The sequence below is a fragment of the Chelonoidis abingdonii genome, chromosome 19, assembly GCF_003597395.2.
Source record: "Chelonoidis abingdonii isolate Lonesome George chromosome 19, CheloAbing_2.0, whole genome shotgun sequence".
NCBI classification, from domain to species: domain Eukaryota; kingdom Metazoa; phylum Chordata; order Testudines; family Testudinidae; genus Chelonoidis; species Chelonoidis abingdonii.
In genome coordinates, this window is record NC_133787.1 from 38742164 (window position 1) to 38768764 (window position 26601).

The 26601-nt window shown below is 57.0% G+C and overlaps 3 protein-coding genes across 4 annotated transcripts in view; 1 reads left to right on the plus strand and 2 right to left on the minus strand.

Moving 5' to 3' along the window:
- CYBA (cytochrome b-245 alpha chain) overlaps nt 1-3801 on the minus strand; it is a 14867-nt gene extending 11066 nt beyond the window's left edge. The window contains exon 1 of the mRNA XM_032764268.2: nt 3565-3801. Coding sequence (XP_032620159.1) covers nt 3565-3595 — 31 coding nt within the window. The 5' untranslated portion in view covers nt 3596-3801. The remainder of the gene's footprint in view (nt 1-3564) is intronic.
- Nucleotides 3802-4403: 602 nt separating this feature from the next.
- MVD (mevalonate diphosphate decarboxylase) lies at nt 4404-16856 on the minus strand. Its single transcript, XM_032764258.2, has 10 exons — nt 16524-16856; nt 15510-15580; nt 13119-13233; nt 12017-12163; nt 11415-11614; nt 10696-10770; nt 8223-8441; nt 6875-6990; nt 6379-6487; nt 4404-5219 (listed from the first exon to the last, which is right to left on the minus strand). Exons 1-10 carry the CDS (start codon nt 16591-16593, stop codon nt 5139-5141), a joined length of 1203 nt encoding a protein of 400 aa, XP_032620149.1. The 5' UTR covers nt 16594-16856; the 3' UTR covers nt 4404-5138.
- A 6098-nt stretch (nt 16857-22954) lies between these two features.
- Nucleotides 22955-26601, plus strand: part of CTU2 (cytosolic thiouridylase subunit 2) — a 65974-nt gene continuing 62327 nt past the window's right edge. For both annotated transcript variants that reach the window (XM_032764272.2, XM_032764273.2), the window contains exon 1: nt 22955-22961. The gene's annotated coding sequence lies outside the window, so the exon portion shown is untranslated. The remainder of the gene's footprint in view (nt 22962-26601) is intronic.

Consider the following 26601-nt stretch of genomic DNA (forward strand, 5'->3'; position numbering starts at 1 on the left):
AAACGACTCAATATTAGAGGAGACCCATACACGCATGGGCATCGTTGCCCGAGAAGTTGAGTCACTCCAGGACAATCCCAACTGCAACCCCTAGCATGGATATTACTACCAAGCCTTACGCCAAAGATGACGAGAACGACAACTTGGCTGTACCCGAGTGAGATAACGCCCTGGCGGGACTCAGCAGGGGGATTTTTCCGCCAGGTGTTAAGACAAAGCCACCAGCACAGTCCAGAACTCTCAACATCACACAGCGCGAGCACAGCAGCAAAACCCCACTGCCCGGCTGGCCACCCTCCCAGCGAGGAACATACAGGCGCTGGGGCCTAAATAGTCGCCGGATAGTCAGCACTTTGGTCAGGTGGAGCATTTTCAACAACTGCCGCTAAAGCAGGGCAGTTTGCAGAAAGTGTCCCGATAGTGGAGACAGTGTCCATTGGCACCTGTGCATGAAATGCAGCTCTCACTCTGGCTCAACAGGTTCCAGAGGTGGCTTTAAAAGCCCCCACCTAGTGCACCAGTGGACGCCCACGATTGCACTCTCCCCACATCACCAGTCAAAAGTGTGGAGCAGAGGACAGAAGTTGCCTGAGCTCTTACCTCACTGGACTGAACCCCGGGCCAGCGTATTTGGCATGAAAAGCCCATGAGCACTAGCCAGAGGGAGGGTTTAGTGCTAAGGGAGACGTGCTACTTCCTCAGAGGCAGCGGCCCAACGCTTAAGAAACTTCTTGTTTCCCCGCACAGCCCATCACATCTTTCCCTTGCTACAAAACCCAAACAACCCCAGCCCTGACATCCCAAGCCTCCAGCGGAGGCCGACTAACCCTGCCCCGCGCCGCATCGCGTAAAGCGGCAACTGATTCTAGATGAACAAGACCAATAACAGCCCAGTTGCCCAGGACCGTTCACTGGAGATTCGGTTCCTGAGACTAACAGACGCCTCAGGATTTTTTGTGTCTAAGCAAGAAAAAATAACGTCCAAAGAGGTCCACAAGGATCAATAAGTATCACTTTAATCACCTGCCACCACCCGCCCATTCTTCAACCCTTCTCTTACACTCCCCAAGCCATAAGCCCGAACGTGAACCTAACGCAAATGGCCCTCCCCCCTTGCATGTTCTTGGGCCTTAATCTTTTAACATGTCTAGGGCGTGTCTATTCGCAAGTTTACATCAGCAGAGCTCACAACTCAGAAATGCGCACAGAATCCTGTGGCATCCTTGTAAACTAAACAGCACCGTTTTGGAGCATCGAGCGTTACTCGTTGGTGAATACCCCACTATCGTCAGATGCATGAGTGGAAATTATCCACTGGCAGGTAAATATAGCAAGCAAAGCTAAGAGAAATGAGATCTACCGTCTCAATCCAGGGACACTGAGACGCCTTTCTCCAGCAGTGAAAGTGGTGACAACCAGGGCAGAGAAACTGGTTTTGCCAACTAATGGGCCAGGGCTGGAGAGCGGATCATGGCTGAAGAGGGGACCGCAGGGTGGGCCAGGGCTGGAGAGGGGATCATGGCTGGAGAGGGGACCGTGGGGCGGGCCAGGGCTGGAGAGGGGACCGCGGGGCGGGCCGCGGCTGGAGACGGGACACGGGGTGGGCCGGGGCTGGAGAGGGGATCATGGCCAGAGAGGGGACCGCAGGGTGGGCCGGGGCTGGAGACAGGATACGGGGTGGGCCGGGGCTGGAGAAGGGATCATGGCTGGAGAGGGGACCGCGGCTGGAGAGGGGACCGCAGGGTGGGCTGCGGCTGGAGACAGGACACGGGATGGGCCGGGGCTGGAGACGGGACCATGGCTGGAGAGGGGACCGCAGGGCGGGCCGGGGCTGGAGACAGGACATGGGGAGGGCCAGGGCTGAAGAGGGGACCGCATGGTGGGCTGCGGCTGGAGACGGGATACAGGGAGGGCCGGGGCTGGAGACGGGACACGGGGTGGGCCAGCGCTGGAGAGGGGACCATGGCTGGAGAGGGGACCGTGGGGCGGGCCGGGGCTGGAGAGGGGACCGCAGGGTGGGCCGGGGCTGAAGAGGGGGACCGTGCGGAGGGCCCCGGTGAGACTGGCGGTGGTTTTCACCTTCCTCTGCAGCACGTGGGTGGGGGTCACTTGCCAGAATTATCTAGGTGTATCACACATCTTCCTTCCCCTGGGGGGACTCGGGCACTAGTGCACTTCACTCACTCCTGCCTTCTCCCCCACCCCCTGCAGTATGCTGGTCTCAGTTTGGTGGTTGCGTTTGGGGTGGGGGTCAGTGGTCCCTTCTGGCATTAAACACTGTGACTGTATGACAGCATCACTCATAGAGGCAGCACTAGGGCTGGGAACGGGATCCACCACTCTGGACTTGCAGGGCCTCACCTAACCTTTAGGCCAACCTTCCTCGGGTAGGGCACAACGGGGAAGGTTGTTTGGCGGGCACATTCCTTGGTACTGGAGCTTGTGCTCTTTGCATTCTTCAGAAACTGGGTGCAGTATAGGGACTGTGATCCTAAGGGCCATACAAGGACACGCATGCAGGGCTGTAGGAATACAACCGTGCTCATATGGAGCCTTTCATCAGATCTCGCAGCACTTAACTAGGTTAAAGCTGGGGAAACTGAGGCACAGAGAGGCAAAGGGACCCGCTCGTGCTCACAGAGCATGGCCGTGGCAGAGCAGGGACTGAACTCAGGCTCTCTGCAGGCCCAACGCTGCTCACCCAAAGCAGTGGGGGGAGAATCACTTCCGTCAGGCCCTGACAGCTGAGATACAATTTGCATGAAGGCCAAGAGCCCAAGGGGCGTTAACAAAAGCTGTGGAATCATGGCACACAGAGATACCTGCTGCCCTGTTCCCTTTCTCCAGATAGGTGGGGAACAAGAGGAAGGCTGCTAGGTGTCCAGACCGCCTCTGAAAACAGCAGAGCAACAGCTCTGCAGGTGAGGTACGGGACAGGACCCTTGGGTCCAGCCCAGCCTGAAATGCTTTCACTCAAGCCTCTGGTTACAGCACCCAGCCTCGGGTTTGCAAGCCACAGCTGAAGGGGTCACAGCTGCCATCAGCTGATGAGGAAATGGATCGATTTCCTCATGCTTGTGGGTTGATAAAAGGCAGTTCCTCCTTGACTCCGGAGCCGGCTAAGGCCTTCTCACCCCAATGCTCCCTTCATCTTATCCCCCAACCCTGGATTTACACCAAACGCTGCCTGTCTCCTCCCTTCTTGGATCAGCCACTTTCCTCCCAGGCCAGGAAGACGGCCACCGCCCCGGCCTTCAAGATACCCCTACAAAGACATCAGGCAGAGCTCTACCATCGACACACATTTCTGGGCCTGCCCCCAACTTTTACTTTGACCCAGGAGGTGACGCAACTCCCCCCCCCACACACACACACATTACCCCACTGACAGCTCTAGCCCCCCTGAATTTCTGAATGGGCAACACTATTTCTATAGCAACCCTCACCCCAGAACTTCCGCCAAACTGGGGATTTCATCAGGACCAGATAGGTCACAAGCACAGGGGAGAAGAGCCACCACAGCGTTGGAATGAGCGATGAGGAAAGGCTTTAAAAAAACCTCACCAACCAGGCAGCCTGTAGCCAAGCTCCTCATGAGTAAGCGGGCTGATAAGAGGAGGAGCTATGGGACATTAGGAAATGATTCTGAACACTACAGCTGCTAGAACAGTTGGCTACGACATGTCTTCCAGTTCAAGTACTGCAGTGGCTGTATACACTAGTGATCACTCACCTACCTCTGAAATGCAGCCACCTCTGGGGTGGAACACTGCAGCTGTTGAGCAGCACACAGCACCAGCATTCCACACAGTGGTCCCCAACCTTTTTCATCTGGACGAGCCATGGAGGACCGTGGCGGCGGATGAGCATCTGCTGAAATGCCACTGACAAGCGGCAATGTCAATAGGTCTCGCCACCGAAAATTGCCTCTGGATGACGCAGCTTGTCGGCGGATGCCCATCCGCCGGTCAGTACCTGGGTGTACTTAGATGCCCCAGCAGGCACTATGGCACCCGTGGGCACCACGTTGGCGACCTGTGTGCTAGGAGCATGTGGGGGGGTTGTTATTAGGAGGGGAAGCAAAGAATAACTCCTACAACTGGAACTGCATAAGGGAACGGGAGGTAGGCAGAACGTAACCAGAATTTGCCCCAGACAGCAGGGCTTTTATTCTAAATGTTTGCTACAGTAGCTGTGGAATCACCATGGAAAGAAATAATCCTACATGTGTGGTGGGACTGGACCGGTTAGTGCTGCTAATGTAATGCAGGAATTTAATCTACCTCCTTCATTTTCAGCCTCTTCCTGGACAACATCCTCTCCCCCATCCCTCTGGGTGTCTCCCGCTGGTCCTTAACAGGTCAAAGGAAAGCAGGGGAGGAATGTAAAAACTGAGCAGACACTTGGGTTCAGAAAGTGATATTCATGGGCATTAATACCTAAAAACCAACAAGGAAGCAGGGACATTTCAAAGTTGCTCCTATTGCTCTATTTTTAAAACCCAGCTTCTCAGTTGGTGCAGCGTGGGACGGTGTGATCTGTGCTGGAGAGCGGCACCAGCTGGCTAAGGCGATGAGTGAGCCCTTCATCTCTAGGTCAGTCTGGATCAGGCCCCACCAGAAAGAGCCTGGAGCAGCTGGCACCAGGAGCTGTTCCCATCTGGAAGCGGTTTGCCGTGGCATCTCAGTCCTTTTCCTAGCAGCTGAGCAGCCTCATCACAACTGCCCTCCTTTGCTGGCAGAATTGGCTATGAGATAGGACCCTCCTTTCCTGAGGGGCCCCAGCAGACGCAGGGAGCAGCCCTGGCTGGGCAGCATGGGGACACTGCCACTGGCCAGGTGGCGTGTGTTCTGTGACCGGGCTTTGGTCACCAGCGCTCTTCCCCAGCATTAAATCCCCACAGAGGGAGCAGCAGGACCTAAAAAACCTTCTCCCAGACTATATCTCACTGGCGATCCTCAAGCCCTGCTGGGATAGGTTCCCCAAGACCAAGCCCCGAATGCCTCTTCGCTCTCCTGAGAGCCAGCGACTGAAACAGCATCGTCACAATCCACGTTCCCCATGGGCTGGAGGTGTCTTTGCTCAGCGTGTCTCTGTAGCTGAAGGGTGCCGGACGGCTGCTCCGCAGGGGGGGCCGCTCAGGCGCTGGGGCGGGGAAGCCCATCTGCTCCCAGCAGATGTAGGCTGGGATCGTCCAGAGACTGAGGTCCCGGCCCTGGCTACAAGAGGAACAAAGCCACACATCACAGAGGGGAGCTGGAGAGGGCTACTGGGACCCCGTGGATGCTACAAGCGAGGGACCCAGACACTGGGCTTTACATACACAGCAGAGGGTTCAGACAGCACCAAACAAACAGGGTGCCCTGTCTAGGGGGGAAGTTAGAAGAAAGCCCCCTTTGAGCACTGCACTGCCAGAGGTGGGCAGGCCAGTGGTCTGTCTCCTGCCACTGCAGATCTGCAAACCTCACGATCCAATCTGGGATGACGAAGTCAGCACCAGCAGCCTGCTCCCTCTCCAATGCCGCCTGCATCCTGCCCTTAACTGGATGCTTGCCTCCAGGTCTCCCCTCTGCACTCTGGTGGGTACATTGGATTTAACCCCATGATGCCAGGGGACACCTTGCATCACACACTGCTTTCCTCTCACACCAGCACTGGCCAAACCCATGGTTGGGAGCCACGTGACTCCTGCAGGCCCTGATTCCACGCGGCTGATGAGCTACGGGACAGCTGAGTGTTTCGCTAGTGCTCAGAGAAAGAGGAAGCAGGAGCTAGCATGGGGCGGGGCCAGCTGCCGGGAAAGAACTCAGGGTTTGTCTTCACTAGAAATGTTAAAACGCTGTTGCAGCACCAACACTGGGGGAGAGAAATGTAAAAAGCCCAGCCCCCCAAGGGGTGCAGCTCCCAGTGCTGGGGCACAGGCTACAATGGTGCTTTACAGCGCTGAAACCTGAAGCATGGGGGGAGGGGGGTTTTTCCATACCCCTGAGCGAGAAAGTGGCAGTGTAGACAAGGCCTGGATGAGAGAGTCTATCTGCACAGTGCTCAGACCTGCCCAAGGAACCGGCTCCCCAATGGCACAGGGCTCGTCCTTACAAGGGGCCAGCCTTTGCAATGGGGATGGGGGAGGAGGACCTAAACCCCTTCCCACCCCAATTCAGACTCGGGTTCAGAGCGTGGCCAGAGACCCAGAGGGGAGTCAAACAGACCTGCCCCCCTCGTTCCTCACTCCAGGCTGAGCAAACACGGTTTCTTTCTGCCACTGCAGGCAGTCAAGCCTGGGGTCCAGCCACGTTCGAGCTCCCCAGCGTGGATGGGCCCGGGTCTGCGACAGCCCCTCCTGAGGCAACCTGCCTCAGGCCCAGCCCCGCACCGTACCTTGGTGAGGAGGATGTACCGGATCGCCCCAGGAACAGGCTCCAGCACCACAGCAGAGAGCAGCTCCTCCGAGAGCGAGGCGCGCCTGGCCGGCAGCCCCTTCAGGAACCTGCGGGGGCACAAAGGGGGTATTGGGGAGGGTAGGCAGTGCACACCCCAAGAGAGGGGAGATGGGGGGTCAAATGGGGCTGGGAGTCACTGCCCTCCCAGTCATCCCCTGCCCCCGCCACACCAGGACACCTCGGGCTGCCCCCTCATCTGCTGCAGACTGGCTCTGTTACCAGGCCGAGACCAAACTCCGAGCACTCCCGCCTTAGTCCATTGCGGCAGACCCCGCCAGCGCCAAACCAATCCCAGCCTGCAGCCCCCTCCCCTGCTAGCCCAAGCCTGGGAACCCCAGCCTTCCTCAGCCCTACCGATACCCCTCAATGCTGAGCAGCACTGTCCCACACCCCAGTCCCGACCCGCAGCCCCCAGCACACCGCCTGCGACTTACTGGTCTCCATTAGACCCCGGAGGGAAGCTGCACTTCACCACTTCCACAAACTCATCCACTGTGTCCGCCAGGGTGAAGACCACGGCGTTGGGGCCGGCGTCGAAGGTGTACGCCACCTATGACAGAGCGGATGTGGTTAGCGCAGGGCTGCCGGTCCCCAGCAGGCTCCAGCGCTCGGTGCCCTGGTCCTAAACACTCGCCCGGCCTCACAGCTGCAGCCTTTGCTGGCCCAGGGCATGACTCCACAGTCGGTGCCCTGCAGCACACTGGCACCCGAGCAGGGAATTCAGGGGGCAGGTGAATGGGACTGGCCAGAGAGAAATACCTGCTCGAAAAGCAGCAGCTGCTTCTTGTTTCATTTGCCACCAGTGAGATGCACATTCCCTCCCCCTGCCATGCAACGGGGCTGGTGCTAACACAGCTGGGTGGGCAAACAGATCCTGCCCAGGGGTCCATTTAATCCAGTATTCATGGGCAAGGCCTGGTGCCACAGAAGAAACCACCTCCCCACCCCCTGACAGCTGCATCTGGGGTGGGGATCCCTCCCTAAGCCCCACAGAGAGGAACAGGCCCCCTGAAGCATGTGAGCCACCTGCACCTCGCCCGCTCATCTACCAACTGCTCGACCCTATCACGTCTCAGGAATCGGGGCCGCGAGATCCCATGCATTTCCCACAAACAGGGATGTGTGATGGAGATTTGCTGAAGGTTAGTCACTGGGGAAGCGGGGTAGGAGCTGCAAGGTGAGTGGCAGAAGGCAGACAGGATAAATCACTCACACAGGGAGGCTGATTTTAGTTGGTTTCCTAGGGACAGGTCCTCTGGGGCAGCAAGGAGCCTTTTGTCACACACCGGAGCCCTCTACGGGGCATCACTCCACTAGGAAGTTACCTCCTGCGTAGCGGTCACAAGTCAGTGCAGCCCTACACCTGTTCGCTGTCCTGCCCCGGCACCCTGACTGCACTGGAAGTGGTGTCTTCTTGGCACATACCCCCGAGTTCCCAGTGCTGCTCCAAGCCACAGCGCATGGTGGACAATTGTACACGGTTGTGAGGGACTCTTGGGTGCCAGGGGAGAACGTGGTAAAAGTCTCCCAACTCCCACAATCCTACTGTAGCGCCTAGCACAGCAGATCTCAAAGGGGTGGTCAATGGCTCTACCGGTACATGGCACATGTTCTGAGTGGACAGGCACCACTCTCCAATCCCAGGGCTCTGACACTCGCTCCCCTGACCCTGTCACCTTGGTACAAGGACAAGCCCCTCTCTGAACCAGGAGGCCCTGCCCGAAGTGCCAGGCCATGCACCCCTGATGTCAGCTCCGTCCGCGTATCCCGTACTGAGCCCACCTTGGTCTTGCCGTGATGCGCGTTGAATCGGTGGGCTAGGGCGATGATGCGCCAGGAGACATCGTTGAGGTAGAAGATAGGAGGGAAGGTGTCCAGGCAGGTGGCATGGAACTGGTTGCTGTCCTTCATGGTCAGCTGGCCAAAGCCCTCAAAGTCTCGCTGCTGGATGAACTGGATCATCTGGGCCATGCGCTCCGGCACCACCGCCTCTGCGCGGTGCTGCAATGGGGGCAACAGGGACAGTTACATCGGGGGGTGGGAGGCACCCCATTACACTGGGATGGGGAGACCCACAAAGTCATTACTATGTTGGGCACCTGTGCCATCTACTTGGCACCATCACCCAGCGAGGGCACCTCATCACAGTGGGGGGGCTGCCCCCCCACAACCATTGGGAGGAGCTGCTCCCAGCAAGGCCCCACCCACCAACATGCCCCTGCAAAGGCAGGGAAAAAGCCAGAAGAGGGTCAGAGACAGCAGAGCTGGAGGAGTCCTAGAATCACAGAACTGGAAGGGACCTCGAGAGGTCATCTATTCCAGATCCCACACTCATGGCAGGACTAAGTATTATCTAGACCATCCCTGACAGGTGTTTCTCCAACCTGCTCTTAAAAATCTCCAATGATGGAGACTCCAAAACCTCCCGAGGCAATTTATTCATGGCGATCTTACACCACCCCGATCCACTGGAAGTGGGTGACAACCCTAACGTCTCCTATCACACCTCCTCTCTCTCACACAATGATACTGCCACAATTGCTTCGCAGTTACACAGGACTCTCTTGCTGTCTTGTTCTTACCTCAGAGCGTTAAGACCATTTCCTCCTTCCTGTATACAACCTATTTTGTACTGAAAAACGTTATGTCCTCTTCTCAGTCTTTCTCTTCCCAGACTAAAACAACCCACAGTCAATCTCCTCCTTGTCCGTTTTCGACTTTAAATCATTTTTGTTGCTCTTCTCTGGCTTCTCCCAGTCGCCCACACCTTCCAATAAGAAAACAAAATCTGAAAAATAAGAAAAAAAACAGAAGACACAAAGACCTGGCACCCAAACGCCCAGTTAATGCAATTCAGTGCGGAGTGCGAGTGGAGAACTCTCGTGTCTCTGTCTTACAACACTCTGCTTATACAGCCCAAAGTAGAAACCTCTTTTTTGCTTCTTTTGCAACGTGCGGTTACTACTGTTAGACTTCACATTACCCATTGGTGAATCCAAACTCGAACCCCAATCCTTTCGACAGTCTCTCTAGCGCCATTCCCATTTTCGTGTGTGCACTACGTTCTTCCAAATGAAGACTTGCATTTGTCCTTATTGATTTCATCCTATGACTCAGAACATTTCTCCAGTTGTCCCTGGAGCATTTTGAATTTTAAATCCTGTCCCAAAATAAGCACGGATACCCCTCCAGCCGTGTACTTTCTGCAAACTTTATGTGTTCTCTCTATGCCATTATCTAAATCACTGATGAAGATATTGAACAGAATGGGACCCAGAACCGATCCCTGCGGGACCCCACTCATTATGCCCTTCCAGCATGACTGTGAACCACTGCTAACAGTCCCTCCCCACCAGGGGCCAGAGCACGGCTGCTTTGTCCTGCTTTGAAGGGGATGCGGAGGGTGGGGTGGGGGCCTCCCAAATCTCCCTCCCACCCTTGGAATAGAATTAGTGCTTCAGCTACAAAGGGTCTCCCGAGACACGTCCCCAGTCACATCACAATGCCGCTGCTGGCTGAGTTGTTAACACAGTTCCGGCAGCTGTCAGAAAACTTGGCCCATGGCAGCTGGGTACAGCCTGGTCACCCACTAGTAAAACCTCCCCAATGTGAAGGCAACACCCTCGGATCCAGCAGCCCCGGAGGAGGAGACTCAACGCTAGCAGGTCTCAGTGTCTCCAGCCACACTGCATCACAGCCCGCCGGCCACGAGCAGTTTCTCTGAGTGCATTCAAAGGCGCTCAGTCACTCTGGTGACCAGGGCTCAAGTAGCACTGAAATGGATTCGTTGTGTTGGAAGGAGCTGGAAAAACACCATCAAATGCACTCGAAGGTCCGGCATATTTTGCAAGGGAGCAGGGCATCTGGCCCTGCAGCCCTGCAGACAGCACGGATGGAATAACCCACCCACCCCTTCCCGGCCACCATTAGCTAGAGGTCACCTCAGGCCCCGAAGCAGGAGAGTTCAGATGCCACCAAATCCCACAATTCCAGGGTCAGGAGTCAAACACCCCCCAGCATGACTCCAGGGGCAGGTGCTGGAGCACAGGGGAGGTGAGGGAGGCAGGAGTTAGCTGCAGGCCTCCTGTGCTCTGGGATTTGAGTGATTTGGGGGTTATTCCAAACTCTAGTGCCCCCATCCACCCCAGCAGCATTGCAGTGGCAGCTAGATCAAACGTGAGCAAGAGAAACACCTGCCCCCACCCGTTCACCACCCGCGTGGCACAGGGCTGAAAACAGGGCTCCCGCCTCAAACCTTCAGCAATGGGCTGGTGTCCACGCTTGTCTGCATCCCAGCCGTGCTGCCCACCGGCTTCTTCTCAGCGCTTACCTGCAGGGGGGAGAAAGCACTTGGCATCAGCATCCTCAAGGGCTCTCCCCACCCAGAGGAAGGTGCAGCAGCCCCCAGATGCCTGGGAAGCAGATCTCACCACCTGGGTGCAGTCAGCTGCCCCACCCAAATTGTGACATCCTTGGAAGTATCTCACCCCTAAACCCTCAAGGCCACACTGACTCCACGCTCCCCAGCACACCAGGAATGGACACTGCTCTCCCTCCCAAGTGAAGGTGCAGCAAACCCTGGAGCCCAGGTTCTCAGGCTCAGACAGGACTGCTTGCGAGAGCTGTATTAGCCAGAATCCCGTCTGGAACATACCTCCAGCCCTGTCGGGAGGAAGACCTAGGACTGCAGGGGAAAAATGTGCCACAGGGAGTGAGAGTGACTCACCCAAGGTCTAGTAAGCAGGAGATGCTGGCACAGAACCCAGGAGTCCTGATGCCAAGGTCCCTGCTCTAACCACTAGCCCATACTTCCCTTCCAGAGCTGGGAACAGAACCCAGGAGTCCTAGCGCAGAAGCAGCCACTAGCTCTCGCCATCCCATAATGCTTTTCCTGCCCCCCCCCATGCTCAGGCTGGATGGATGCCGTGACCTAGGGATACCGGACCCCTGGGCCGGCACCCGGTTCTCACTCACCACCAGGATGAGCACTCTGAGCTCCGGCCAGTGCGTCTCTGGCGCCACCTGCTGGGCAATGCTGTCCTTGCCATCGGGCCGCTCCCCCATCAGCCACTGCACGAAGCCCCCCAGCATGCTCCTGCAGGCGCTGCCTGAGCCCTGGCGGGCGACCTCGGAGAGCTCACCCTCCACGCCGTACAGCCGGGCCAGGGTGTGCACTGGGACACGAGACGGGGTGAGGTCAGCACGGCTAGGGGACTCGCTCCCCACCCACAGGGCCTGGCCCCAGGGCTCCGCCAGCATCCAGCCCCCTGGGCCTATCCCAGGGTCACTTGTCCCCAGACGGCCCCCCCAAGGCTTCTCTCCCAACCCCTCTGTAGCACAGCCCAGCAATGAGTGAGGAAGGGGGGCCATAGCAGACCGGTACAGGGCAGGGACAGCCCATCCTCCACTCCCTCCAGAGTTGCCCACACACACCCTGCCCCCAAAGGGACAGCCCGGCACCCCCTCTCAAGAGCCAGGAGCAGGGACAGCCCAGCACATACACACCACCCGCTCCCCTCTCCTGAGAGTGGGGGAGGGGCAGGACCCAGGAGCAGGGCTCACACCCACACACTCACCCAGGCAGGCGTACCCCGCTGCTGAGGACGCCAGGCCGGCCGCCGTGGGAAAGTTGTTCACCGAGGCAACGTGCACTTTGTAGGCCAGGCTGAGGGGGACTACAGCCCCAGCACTGCCGCCCCTCCGCTTCCTGGCCAGGCGGCGCACTGCAGGACACAGCAGAGTGGAGCTTAGATGTTCAGGAGGCATCTGACCTGCCCCAGTGGGTTCCACGGGGGCTGGGCTGGAGGTGGCAGGTCCATGGGTAGCACCTTTCACCCCCTCCCCACAGCTGGCGGGACCAGCTGCCTGTGTTGGGAATTAACCCCTGGGATGCTGGAGAGAAGACTATGAGTGAGGTGGAAGCAGCAGGGCCATGGTGCCAGCCAGCGGTATCTGCATGCCCCTCCTTGCTCTCCCGGATGGATTCTGGGCAGGGGAGGAGAGGGCCTGTGCTGGGGTAGCACAAGGGACTTTCAGGGCGTGGGGTACGTCCCAGAGAAGCAGTCTCCACCCCCTAATCAGCAAGGGTCTCAAAGCACTTCCCAAGCTTTAAATACAACCCTTCGATCCCCGAAGAATAGGGGGGAGGTTTTACAGAGGGGTTAACTGAGGCACAGAGCAGGGCCGCATCCTGTGCAGGGTCACATGGGGAACCAGTGGCATGGCTGGGAATGGACCTCAAGAGTCCCACCTGCAGTTTGCATATGGCCTTGTAGGGAGGTACTGAGCATGCCTAGTGGGAATCATGCTCCCAGCAACTTGGAAGTATATGGGAAACCCAAGGGACTGAGACAGACCTCAGCCGCTTGCCCTCCCCACAGGTGAGGGAACCTGCCTGCTTTGGGAGCCCAATGAGCCCCCTCCTTTACACTGCCCCTACACACCCCTCAGTCCTGTATTCTGGCCACCGGCCTGGTGTAAGCACAATGTCTAGGTCTGGGAGAGACTGTGCAGTTCCCTGATCAACCAGGAAAGGTTCCCCTGAGGCACATGGCACTGCCCTTGCAAGAGAGGCAGAGAGAGCTGGGGGCTCAAACTGGGGCCTGCTCCCTGGCAATGCCAGCTGCTCACACCAGCCCAGCTGGCTGTGCCTGCCCTGCCCACCACCAGGATACTCACTCTCCCGCAGGCAGGACTGCAGCCGTGGGTGCCCGACGTCGGCTGCCTCCCCGTTCAGCCAGAGCCGGTCCTCTTTGAAGTCTCTGCTGATGGCGGCTGTGGTGGTGGTTTTAAGCTGGGAGGGAGAGATCAGAACGCGCTGAGCTGCAGCCAGGGCCTGCAGGGGGCGCTCCAGCACCATGCAAGCACACGATTAGAATTAGCTCTGGAGACTGGTGCTGAGCCCCATCCCGCCCTGCGGCAGTGGCCACTATTCACCACCCATGGGGTCACACGAAGGCCCCATCCCCCACCGCAGAGGGGGCTGTGGATCAAGTTCTATTTATGACGAGGAAGAACAAAAGCCCAGAATTATTCTAACGCATCACGATTGCTCTCTGTCACAGCAGCACCCAAAGGCCCCCATTGTGCTAGGTGCTGTACACAGGCAGTGACACAGTCCCCTGAAGAGCTGATACAGGCGGAAGAGACTTGCCCAAGGTCAGCAGAGGTCAGTGGCACAGGTGGGACTAGAACCATGATCTTTCAACTCCCAGTCCAGCATCCTGTCCACTGGACACCCCCCTCCCCACACTGGCTGCCATCCCGCCCTGATGAATGTGTGAAAGGATTCTCTGCAACGTTTACTTTGTTTTACAGAGCGGCTCCACTCTCACCACACGTGTACATAGAGCAAAAGCTAGGTGCCCCTAACCCCTTAGCCCACGGGACAGCGGCTTACACATTTTGCTAGGATAATAATAAAAGGTTTCTATTTATACCACCGCTTACCTGGGATCTCACAGCCACGTAACCCCCAGCAGTTGGTAAATTCTATCACTCCCACTTTACACATGGGGAAACTGAGGCACGGAGGTGGGAAGTGACTGGCCCAAGGCCATACACAGCAAGCCAGTGGCAGATGTGGGGAGAGAACCCAGGTGGTTCCTGTTACCAGGCAATACTCCTTCCGGTGGGAACATGGGAAGAGGCATCCCTGACAGCCACAAGACGGGCTGGCACCTCTCACCTTTATGAGAGCGACACTGGCCATGACCTTCCCAAGGCCCTAGAAGTGCAGTTTAAACCAAGTGTCTATTCGGGACTGAGGTGTAACAAGTCACTGGAGACTAGGGTGACCAGACAGCAAATGTGAAAAATTGGGACCGGGGGGGTGGGGTGGTGGTGGTAAATAGGAGTCTATATAAGAAAAATCCCAAAAATCAGGACTGTCCTGTAGGAATGACCTCGGGCCCACAGGCCTGGATATCTTATTATTGAGGCATCTTGTTCTTGTCTGCAAGCTGGGCACACCCGGTTTCTTATCACAGGAACTTGGCTTTCCTCCATCCTCCCCTGTACTTTCACACAGACAGCCCCGTTTGCATCTGGCGGTGTTTTGTAACTTCCCCCCCCTTGCAGTTTCTCACAGGACTGCCGTGTCTGCAGCTGGGTGGGGCTGTTTTGCAACTTGCTATGTTATTGAGCTTGTGATGGAAGATTTTTGTAAGAAGATCTTGATTTGTGCTGTGCAATTGCGCATGTGTTAACTCTTAGATAATAAAAGAGGGCAGGTGAAATCAGAAAAGCAGCTTTTGCCTCCTCGCGTTATCCTGCAAATTGGTGTCGAGTCTTTCTTTCTCTGTCCCTATAAAATGAGACAATCTGGTCACCTCACCTAAGACTAGGCCAGCACTTCAGTACAGGCCAACCTGAGAGCCCTTCCGATCCCAGTCCCTGCCTTCCACTAGGCTGCACCCCCCTCGCCCTGCGGGAAAGCAATGAGGCTAATACCCGTTGGATGGATAGTATCTCTAAGCACAGCCAGTTCAAACACTGCAGAGGGCCAGATCACAGGGATCTAAAAACGAAGGGCGAAAGGGAACTCCACTGAATTCTCAGGAGTTAATGATTACACCAAGGGAGGAACTGGCCCAAATGAGATTAAAAATAAGAAAAGGGAAAATGCTGGGTAAATATCAGGAAATGAGTCCAGATGCTGTGACTCAGGAGGCTGTGGAATATTCTCCCAAGAGAAGGGACAGGAGCCACAGACAGGACTTGGACTGGTCCTTGGGAACGCACTAGACAACAATCTAGAAAGTAGAGGGGAAATATTTCTATGACACACTTACAATGGGGTTTACAGCAAACCACACTTTGGGGCAGACGTTTCTCCCATGGTGGTCCATCATTCCAAGTCCTTTGGAAAGAAAGTTACCACCTCTTTCCTTGAACATTTGCCTGATTGTTCCCAGAAGAAGAGCAGCTGCTGTTTTTTCACTCCCAAATGAACCCCCCCCCACTCTGCTCCAGTCCCACTGTGAACGATCTCTCTTCTCTAGCAGCCTCAGCTCCAATTCACTCCCAAGAAACATCTTTCCTGGGCTTGTATTACAAGTTCATACCAACCTGGTCCTGGTGCAGGGTGACGCTCAGAGAGGAATTGATGGGTAAAATCAGCTCTTCGTCTCGCTTCCCCCCTGGAAGAGATTAGAGAGTAAAATCAGCCCCGAGAGCCCCCCGTCCCATCGTTAGAACAGGGCTCTCAGCAAACAGTTTATCACTCAGGCTCCTCCCTCAGCAGTTACCCCTCAGGCATATGGAGACTCATCAGAGAAGCCCAAAAATGCAATAAGAGAGAGACACACAAGTCGCTTCCAAATAATCCACAGTGAAGTGGCTACAAGGAACAGGTTTGACGAGATCACGGCTGCAGAATTCATTTTGCCCGCCTAACCCGGTGCTGATTACTTAACCACGGCCTCTGTTTTAATTTATTAACCCCTACAGTGCGTATGGCCATGACAACTGGAGGCGCTTCCACAGCAGAGACCAAGACAAATAAACAAGGGCAACATCTGCGAACTCAGGACCAGAGAACAAGCCGAAGCCAGGCCCATTAAAGACGGGCCTAATGGCCCGCCTGGCAGGGAACACGGGGCTGAACAGGATGCCAAGAGCCCACGTAGAGGCCTTTTCCCTAGTTACGCCCCCATCCTGTGCTTGGTCCAGCCAGCGTCCCAGGCCTGTTAGACGGAGTCTGAAAGGGACTTTGCTTGGGCAACCACATTTGGTAACTTTCAGCTCCCCCAAGACTTGCAGATTCAGTGAGACAGGCTTTGACAGGGCTCTTCTCCTGGCCCAGCCCCCCTCACCCCTCCCCTGCCCTTGCTGAGAGGCCTCTCTGGAGGGACCGGGGTGGAAAGCGCCAGCCCGCTGGAAGGCGCAGCCCCTGCCCCGAGGAGCTTACACAGTCTCACAGAGAGACGCGGGCGTTTGGTCACTGAAAACTGCAGCCGCTGCCGACTCCAGGGCCTTCCTGGGGGCGACTGCGGGATACGCGGTGCCCACCACCCTCCGGGCGCTGCCCGGGGACCGAGGGCACCAAGCCCCGGCAGGCCAGAGGGGCAGGGGGACACTCACAGTACTTGATGACCGCGATGTTGACAGGGGCTGTGCAGGTCACCACGGTGAGGGGCTTCTCCCCAGCCATGCCGGGGGCTGCAGAGACCCAGCGAGGGAGAGAGCCCGGCGCTGCACCGGGCTCGGGCTCGGGCTCGGGCTCCCCAGCTCGCCCCGCTGGGGGCTGCCCTACGCTCCCCGGCCGTGCGGGCAGCTGCCCTCCCACACGTGTCTGCCCCGCGCGACTCGCCCGTCAGCTGACGGGAGCGGATTGGCTAGCGGAACACCAGCTGCTCCTGCCGCTTCCAATCAGCACCGGCCCCCCGCCCACGGCTGGCTCTGCCAACCAATGGGAGGGATCGGAAGATGGACGCCGATCGCTCCCTCCGCCCCCAGCAGGAGGAACCCTGGCGGCCCCGGGTGCACGTTACCACCCGGAGGATTTTAGCTGTCACACGAAGAGGGGAATGTTGCCGAGGTGCACCAGGCGCCATATCAATGGGTGGAGCAGCGTGCACATGCGCAGTGTATACTAGTGCTATCGTCATTCAGGCCCTAGGGTTCCAGCGTCGGCCATGACACTATAGGCAAATCCAAGGGAGGCTGGGGAGGTCAGAATTAGGGACCGATCCTGCAGCTGAGCAGCCTGGGGGCAGGCAGGGGGGTTGATCCTCGGGGCACTGACACCAGATTACCCAGGGTGCCGGATCTCACAATGTTATATGGTGGCTCATGTGACTTTGGGAGGGTTTGGGGATATTTGGGAGGCTGGGGGGATATTTGGGGGTTTTATGGTGAGGCAGTAGTGCCACTATACCCAAGACTGAGACGCTCTTACTGTTTAACAGCTGACTTGTCCAAGCACTGTAAAAATCTCCATACCTCCTAAGATTTCAGAAAGCCCCAGCTTCTGGAGTCAGGGGATCGCATGTGAAATCACAGCTTTCATTTTGAACTACAGGTCTGTCGCATGTTACGCACATTTAACATGCACAATTTCAGCTTTACATGGTCAGCAAAAAACAAAAAAGAAAAAAAAATGTTAATACTGTACCTGCAGTGCGGGCGAGTCCGCCTGCCGTTCAACTCAACGTAATTTTGACTATACGCGGTTTTCGCTTTACGTGCTAACCGTGGAACGGAACCCCAGTGTAAGATGAAACTCACCTGTAGTAAGTTTCTAGCCTTTGTGGTTGCAGAGGAAAGCTTACAAATATCCTTCCTCCCTCCCACTCAAGGGCTCAGACACCAGCAGGCAAATAAAAAGGACCAGGCATTTGTTATTTTTATAACTCTTGTGATTTTTAAGCCAATCTTGTGATGGGGGGGTGGCGGCTTTTTAACATTTGAGGTTGGCAGCGCTCCGTTCCTGTGTAGCCAACCAAGTTGTCATTCCTGATTGACAGCAATGAGAGAGGAGATTCAGCCCTGGTGCCCCATGTTTTCCGGCACAGTACTACACACCCCTCAGGGGCTGGGTAACTTCCAGCAATGACATGGGCAGTTCAAAGAGATCAGAGGAAGCAGCCTGTCTGTAATTTGGGTCACACAAGTTTAGACACTAGGGGACGTGTAAGCAGAGTTCCTTGAAGTAACATTCAGCCTGGCCCTTTAGTTCCTCTCCTTTCTCCTGCCAAGCATGGGTCAGCCCTGGTGGCCAAGCAGATCCTGTAGACATGGCTGCCTGGCTCTGGTGCTGGTTCTGAGCCTCGGACACCTGGATGCATTTGTTCTACAGGCAGCTGTGCTGAGAGGGGAAATGAGTGAACTTGGCAAACCCATGTATCATCCTCGGGCATTAAAGCCAGCTGGTTTCCTCCTCTTCTCTGGCCCAGGCTCTTTTGCCCTTCATTGCAGAGAAATGCATTGCTGCTTGCTGATGGCCCTTTGCAGCTGCAGCACTCTGACCCAGATCCTTTGACTCCAATGGGAGTTAGGCACCTTAATACCTCTGAGCATCTGGGCCTCTGTTCGTGCAGCACGGGCGGCAGCAGGGTGCAGTTCCCCCAAAGGCCTTTGTCTCCCATTCACTTGGCTGCTTTGCTGCAACTGCCAGCAAAGTGACGGATTGGTGCCTTGCGGAATGGTCTAGCTGATACAGAGGCCTGTGAACTGGGCAGGGATCCAGGCCTCGTTTCATTAGGGTGACTAGGTGTCTGGTTTTCAACCAGAATACCCTCTCGAAAAAGTGCTGCCGATTGGGCAGTTAAAAGTCCGGTCAGCAGTGCTGCGGGGCTAAGGAAGGCTAGTCCCTACCTGTCCTGGCTTTGTGCTGCGCCCTGGAAGCGGCCAGCAATCCATCTCCTAGGCAGGGGAGAGGGAGCCCCTGGGGCTCTGCGCACTGCCCCTGGCCTGAGAACCAGCTCTGCACTCCCATTGGCCAGGAACCTGCAGGCAAGATCAGTGAGCAAAGCCTCCTGTGGTACCTCTGCCTAGGAGCCGGACCTGTGAGCCACTTGCAGTGATTACCTAAATTAGGGATCGGCAACCTTTGGCACATGGCCTGCCAGAGTAAGCACCCTGGCAGGCTGGTTTGTTTAGCTGCCGTGTCTGCAGGTTCGCCGCTCCAGGCCAATGGGGGCTGCGGGAAGCAGTGGCCAGCACATCCCTTGGCCCGTGCGCTTCTGCAGCCCCATTGGCCTGAGGCAGTAACCATGGCCAGTGGGAGCCGGAATTGCTAAACTTGGATGCAGCAGGTAAACAAACCAGCCCGGCCTGCCAGGGTGGCATGCCAAAGGTTGCCGATTGCTGACCTAAATTTCAGAAGCTGGCTCTTGATTCCACTAGCCAGTATCCTCCAAGCAGGCAGCTTGGAGCTTCTTTGCAGGATTCCAGTCCTGGAGCCTCGGGGATCTGGCTGGGACCCTCAAACGGGGTGAGCTGAGATTTACAGCTCGCTTCTGCTCCGTCAAAGTCAACTGTAAAACAGTCCGTGGGCATGTTGGAAATTAACAAGGTGTAAAACTGAGCAAAGGGAGGTTGAGACTGGCGAGCAGGGAGTGTTCCTGCCAAGCACGATGGAGTGATCTGTCTACTATTCCAATCTGACCATCCCCTCAGGGAAATCAGGAAAATCTGGTCACTGGCCTGTCTGCAGAGACTGATCAGCAGCCGGACAGTTAGTGCCACTGTAATTTCTCTGTGTGGAGTCTGCTGGGAACTGGACTTCGTGTGCCCATCCATGACACGTCGGCCAGCGACCAGCCCTCAGATGGTAACAGCTCCACTCACCTCTGACCAGTGGCTAGACAGGAGTTAACAATGACCAGTCCCTCCCAAGAACTGTTTTTGAAGATAGAGAAAGATCCTGATTGGTTTTGATGTCACACATAGCTTCCTTTGGACTCTGGCTTTAAGCAAGTGACAGGCCTCATGTTTTCCTTGGTTAGAGGAATTGTTCTGTCAGTTACCGAATGCATTTCTCTTCTGTTGGATTAATGCCAGGATTGTCCAACCAGTTTTGGTGCTGATGCGTGGAATATCCTGTGGTTTGAGCACATTCACTGTGAGGGGTGTAAAACAGCTCTGATGGGACTTGAACCCACAACCTTTGAATGACTTCATTAATCATCAAGCTAGAAGTCCAATGCACTATCCATTGTACCACAGAACCCTTATGGCTATGAGAAAATCTCCAGGACATGAATTGGGCTCCTCGGCCATCTACAAACTCACCACTGAACCCCCCTGGCAGACATGCTCCTTGCATGGAGGGACAGCCGAAGAAAAGGAAGATCCTGGTGGAGGTTGGGACTCTGCCAGCCTCGCTGTATTTCTTCAGCAGGACTCGTTTGGCAGGAGGCTGGACAAAGGAAGCCAGGACACCCTGTTTCTTAGACGCATGCTTTGCACCTGTCTAGCACCTGCCAGGGCTTTACGGACCTTAAGGGGCTTAGTGGGCGGAAGATGCCCCTGGGAGGCAGGTCACTGGCATTATCCTCATTTTACAGATGGGAAACTGAGGCACAGAGCTGTGACCCTGCTCACGCAATGAACTGAGAATACAACCCAGAGCGCCTGGCTCCTGTTAACCACAGGAAGGCTCTGAACTGAGCTGCCAATTTCCTTCCTTACAGTAATGGTGTAACATGGCCCCAGAGGGCCCTGGGGCAAGACTAGGGTATGGGTCCCCATCCTGATTCTGAAATCTAAAATGTTGTTTACTCTCGATATCACGGGCCCCCCGCCTACCCCACCATCCCCAACCCCTTGCCCTGCAGCCCCCCAATATGCTCCACTCCACAGCCCACTAGCAACTCGCCCACAGGTCCGGGACCTTCCTAGCCAGTCACCAGCCCTGTGGCCCCTCTCCCCCCCTCAGCGCACTGTTCACCTCCTCCCAATCCTGGGTGCCCAGCAGCTCCGCTTGTCCCCTCACCCTCCCCACGCTCACACAACACAAGCCAAATCAGAGAGATGATTGGCATGGCGACCTGGTCCCAGGGTCACGCCCCTTCCATCACAACAGGGGTGAAACGGGGCCAAATGAGAGCGAGTGGCATTGCGATCCCATGGGCCAGGAGACAGGCTGGAGCATCGCTCCATCTGGTGGGGCCCCCGTAACCCTGTGGGCCCTGATACACCTGCACCACTTGCACCGTTGCAGCCACCCTACTGCCTTCCAGGGCCCCCACTGCCTGCCACTTCAGCGCCTCTGGGGGGCTGTTCCTGATGGCGCTTTGAATAGCAAACGCTGCCTTGTGTCAAATACAGGGTCACCATTGGGGCCAAGGCAGCCTGGTCCTGGGGGCAGGATGACGGGGATTGCCCAGCAGGTGGCGGCGTGGGCCCGGCTTTCCCAGGGAAGCGGGCTCAGCTCTGCAGCTTGCGCTGTGATCCAGGGATGTTTTCTCTTGGCACCCGGCTACTGAGCGAGGTGCAAGGGAGACAGCTGGGAGTGGGCCAAGAATCCCCCCTTCCCTCTCCCTGCACCTTCCCAGTCACCCTCTAATCTCCACAGCATCACCTCTCTGGTTCCAACCTGCCAGCCAGGTGGGCATGGCCCCTCCCTCCCCCGGGAAACACTGATGTCCCAGGAGGAAGAGAGGTGCGAAGGCGGATTCTCCTGCCTGGTTTGCTCGGGGATTTCCCTGCCTCGGGCTGGGCTGGCCCAGATCCTAGCCTCGAGCCAGGGCTTGAACTCAGAGCAGCGACAGGGCTGGCTCTCCGATCCTAATGGCGCTCCCAGGGAGGAGCTAAGGGGAAGTGTCAGAGAGGCCAGAACAACAGTACAGGAGGTCACAGGGTTTGCAAGGGGCAGGGCACGACCCGCTCAGCTTGCCCCTCCTTTGTGCCCTGCCCTGCCCCTCCAGAAGATCAACTGCCCTTCCTTGCACAGCCGGGCGCAGGACACGGGCCGTGCTGCTGGGTGCACACCGGGCGCAGGACACGGGCCGTGCTGCTGGGTGCACACCAGGTCCAGACACTGGCCGTGCTGCTGGGTGCACACCGGGCGCAGGACACGGACCATGCTGCTGGGTGACACCGGCGTCGCAAGACACGTGGCGTGCTGCGGGTGGCACGGCCGGGCGCAGGAAACGGGCCGTGCTGCTGGGTGCACACCGGGCGTCCGCAGGACACGGGCCTGTGCTGCTGGGTGCACACCAGCCGTCCAGACACTGGCCGTGCTGCTGGGTGCACCGCCGGGCGGCGAGGACACGGCCGTGCTGGCTGGGTGATGCGCGGGCCGATAGGACACTGGCTGTGCTTGCTTTGGTGCACGCCAGGCCTCAGAAAGAACCGAGGCCTGCTGCCCTGGCTGCATGCTGGGGCGCAGGAGGCTGCGTACATGTGCTGGAATGGTCCAGGCACTGCCAGGATCACTGTGCCGTGGTGCTCTGCCCGACTGGCTGCAGGACCTGGACCATGTTGCGGTTCACGTGCAGGCACAGGACACTGGCCGTGCATGCTGGGTGCACGCTGGGCGCAGGACGCTGGACATGTTGCTGGGTTCACGCCAGGCACAGGACACTGGCCGTGCTGCTGGGTGCACGCTGGGCGCAGGACGCTGGACATGTTGCTGGAAGGTCCAGGCATACCGAGGGAGGTGAGACCTGCTGCTCTGCCAGCACCGGGCCTGCGCTGACATGCCGGGGATGGGAGTGGAATGCTAAGAGACGAGAGCCGCCCAGGTGGGGACAAAGCAGCAAAGACATTAAGAGCATTGCGGGCAGCAATGCCCACTGGTTAGCATGCCCCTGCTGCGGGGAGTGTTCTTTGCTGGGTCTGCCCACATACTCGCTGCGCCTCGCTGCAGGTGCTACAAGGACCAGTGCAGGGCATGGGCTGCTAAGCTCTCTGCGGTGCCGCTGCTCCTTGACGAACCAGCTGCCGTATTTATTTATGCACTTTAAATACCTGCCCAAGCTCTCTGGATTCCAGGCATAGTTCTCACCCCATCGCGCCATCACTGAAGAGAAGGCCACACCGATGGAGTGCGGAGGATGGGGGGGAGCGCTGGGGGTCCCAAGACTTGTCCTTAACCTCACGCCCACTGCACGCACACACACACTAACAGTCACACGCACAGTCTCACACTCCTCTCGGCAGCTTTGTCACATTAGCCCCAGACACCTGCTAAGTGCAGGGCTTCCTTAATAACACATGTTATCTCTTCTCTCAGTTGTCCAGCCCCAAAGGTCCCATCCCACTCTCCTTCTTGGGGCAGGGGTCAGTTTCCTGCTTCCCACCCCAGAATCTTGACCCCATCAGCTGAGCTATGCAGGTGAGGTGGGATTACCAGCGATGCCCCTCCTGAATTCCAGCCTGCTGCAGGAGTTGGCCTGGCCCTGGGCTGCTCTAATTTGTGATGGCCTTCCACAGGTGCAGAGGGGCCAAGCTGCAGCCCAGACTAGGAGCAGCACAGCCCCACCCTTCCTTTCCTCCACTCTGGCCCCATCCCTGCACTGGCAGCTGCCGCAGTGGGACAGCTTAGAACCTTTTCTCCAGCTGCGCAACACCAGGGACTTACCCTGACCCTGGGGTAATTCCCGGTGAGACGATCCATTGCCTTGGTATATCTGTACGAAGAGCCGACGTTCAGGGTCCACAGCAAAGCACAGACCTGAGCCCCTGCCTCCCCTCTATCTGCTGGGGATGCTAATAATTATCCCCAAATCTGGATTCTGGCCGCTCTAGCCCTTGTTCCCTACTGTCTGATCTCCAAGGCTCCGTCCAGGCCGGTGGGGAGAATCCTGAGCGACGCTGAGTATTACTATCATGTTTTCCTTTTGTCCAGTGTCCCATCACAGCCGGGTACATATAGGCCTGGACTGACATGAGTAATGGGTCACAGGTACGGCCTCTTTTCTTGGGAGACAGAATTAGGGAGGTCACTGGAAGCAGAGCGTCTGTACAAGCTGACACAAGGGAGGACACCCAGGGACCCATTACCAGAGGAGCACAGAAGCTTGGCACGTGAGATGAGGCACAGAGTAAGGTGTGCCCGGCCCACGTGTGACCGGAGCGTGCTGTCCAGGCATTGGTGCCTACCAGGGACTGTGCCAATCCTGACACGTGTGATGCAGTGTACAGCAGCTGCAATGTGATGTGGAAATGTATACGAAGGAAGAGGTTTGCTGCGTAACTCTGGCTGTGTGGGGTACCCTGTACTCACAGTACAGAGTCTGATCAACTCAGTGTAGCATTGCTGTGTGCCGGATAAAGCGACGCGAGTGTGGGCGGTGAGTCTCGTAGGTCTGAGGAGGCTCAGCCTCCCTAACCCAGGCCTGTGGCCCTGCCCACATTCCACCCCGCCCTCGCTCCCCCTCTCCCCTGAAGCTAGCAGGGGCAGCATTCGGGCCGGCTGGTGCAGCTGGTGTGGGCCAGCTGGTGCAGCTGGGGCTCCTCTGGCCATGGGGATGGCCTCGGGGCTCCTCTGGCTGCAGGGAGGGAGGCTCGGGGTTCCAGGGGGCAGGGCACAGATGGAAGGGGCAGGGCCAGGGGCTAGCCTCCCTAGGAGGGGGTTCACCCAGCACTCGTGGACCTGAGTGACAAGACTGAAGTCAGACTGACTTCTTGGGGAACTGACACCTCGGGAGAATCCCACCAGTCCGTCCCTTAAACCAAGGTACTCTGCTCTGCCCCTGTAGCTCCCAGGGTTATCGTGTCCCTCGCAGGCACCATCTGGCCATGCCAGACAGGATCATTTGATTCTGCCTTCATCTCTTCGGCATCTTTTCATTGCTTTCTGAATTCCCTCGACTTTTTCAACATCTTGGCACTGAGGAACACAGGCTTCCAGCTGCTGTCTGATCAGAGCTCGACGGAAGACGAATAGGGCTTGCTCCAGATTTTCCCCTCACCCCCCAGAAAGAGCAGATGCTCTATCCTCTGGGCAACAGCTGAAATTCAGTCCTTGCCCCCCTTTAACAAAGAAAGCTCCCAAGTCATGGGGGGATGGGAGATTGCCCCCGCCACCTTCGGAGGAGCCTGGCTCGTTCTGCATCCTTAACGAATTTCCAAAACAAGCAGCTACAACCTCTTGCCCCCGTATTTACATGAACCTAGCAGAGAAATGCAGGCAACAAGTGCATGCAAAGCCTCATTCACCCAGCCAGCACACCCCCCCGCCCCGAGGGGGGTATTTTTATCTGTCAGTCACTCACAGTGGAAAGTATTCAGCAAATCCCAGCTCTAGGAGAGACACATACACATGCACCCAACCCCCAGGATAAATATATCCCAGCCTTGATTCACTGGGTCTGCCTAAAAATAGCAGCCTTGCTTAGCACACACCTGCCTGGTGGGTTACTAGCTGGAGCACTTAGCGCTGAGCTGATCCCACTTGGGCAGAATGGGAAACCCTGGGGCAGGTGGTAAAACCACCACTGAAGAAGCATAGCTGGTCCCAGGAGAGCCCTGCAGTTAGCTCCACATCCCTCCAGACTGATGCCCTGTTGTCCCACGGTTTAGGCAGAACCGGGAGTGCCAAGGAAACCTGCGGGTCTGCCCCTTGAGTGCCTCTAGGGTGACTCACGCACAGGTTCTCTGCTGCCCTTCCTAGCAGAATGTATGGAACGTAGCAACCGCCAGACCGGATCAGAGCCAAGGGCCATCTGATCCAGAGTCCCATCCCCAACAGCAGCCAGCACCAAAGGCAGGTGGTGCAGCAACAGATGTGGGATAATCTGGTCTCTGATAGTTAGAAATCGGCTCAAGCCCTGGAGCAGGAGATGTAATCTCCCTGCCAGCATTATCACCACTCATCATAACAACTCTGGCTAGTCTATTCCCAAGGGCTGTACACATGGCCAGGCTAAATTCTTGGCCTCAGCTCCCTGGGACGGCGAGTTCCACAGTCTAATTCCATGTCGTGTGAAGAAGCATTCCCTGCGGTGGGTTCTGAATCTGCCACCTTGGCCGTTCGTTTGTTGTCCTCGTCTGGACCCCACCCACTACCTTTGGTCACCACGACTCCAGATTTGCAGTTAAGGGTGGGCCCACCAATCTCTCACGGGCGTGGGGCACCAGAGCTCTGATATTCGCTGTGCACTGAGCTCCAGCTGGGCTCCGCCTCAGCTCCGTCCCGAAGACACAAGCCCATCACTGTGAGTTCCAGAAACGTGGTTCAATTTCTGGTGCTGAACTAAGCCTCCACCCCAGTCGGTGAGTCCAAGGCTACAGAACTAGGATTCAAGAGGCTGTCGCTGTCCCATCTCAGCCTGCCCCCTTCCAGAGTGATGGGCGGATGTAAATCATCAGAGCTTTGCTGCTTTCAGTGGAGCCAGACCATTTACCCCAGCTGGGGAGCTGGCTCCCTGCTGCTCCTCCCCCTACAGACTGGGTGGGGGCTTGAGTTCAGGACCCCCAGCCCTTCCCCTTAGCTCTCCCAGCTAACCCAGCAGCTTTGCAGCAGCCTCAGTCATGCTCCAGCTGCAACCTGCCTGGCAGCTGCTGCTGATCAGTCCAGCAGGGGAGAGGGGTTTCGATGTCTTGGGGGGAGGGTGAAGGGTTGTCTTTCCCTGCAGGCAGTAGGGCTGGCCCAGCCTGACACCCCGTGGCTTTGCCATGGGGAGTTCTAGGCTCAGCCCTGACTCACAGACTAAAAGCCACCTGTGGCACCTGGCTAGCGAGGTCAGTTTCTCTATTAGGCTCCAAT

What these genes read in the sequence shown, in the direction of transcription:
- MVD (XM_032764258.2), bottom strand. Translation starts at nt 16,593, where the DNA reads ATGGCTGGGGAGAAGCCCCTCACCGTGGTGACCTGCACAGCCCCTGTC. An exon ending in GCAGTCCTGCCTGCGGGAGA is followed by an intron (nt 12,164 to 13,118) that starts GTGAGTATCCTG and finishes TGTGTCCTGCAG; the next exon opens with TGCGCCGCCTGGCCAGGAAG. An exon ending in AGCGGGGTACGCCTGCCTGG is followed by an intron (nt 11,615 to 12,016) that starts GTGAGTGTGTGG and finishes CTCGTGTCCCAG; the next exon opens with TGCACACCCTGGCCCGGCTG.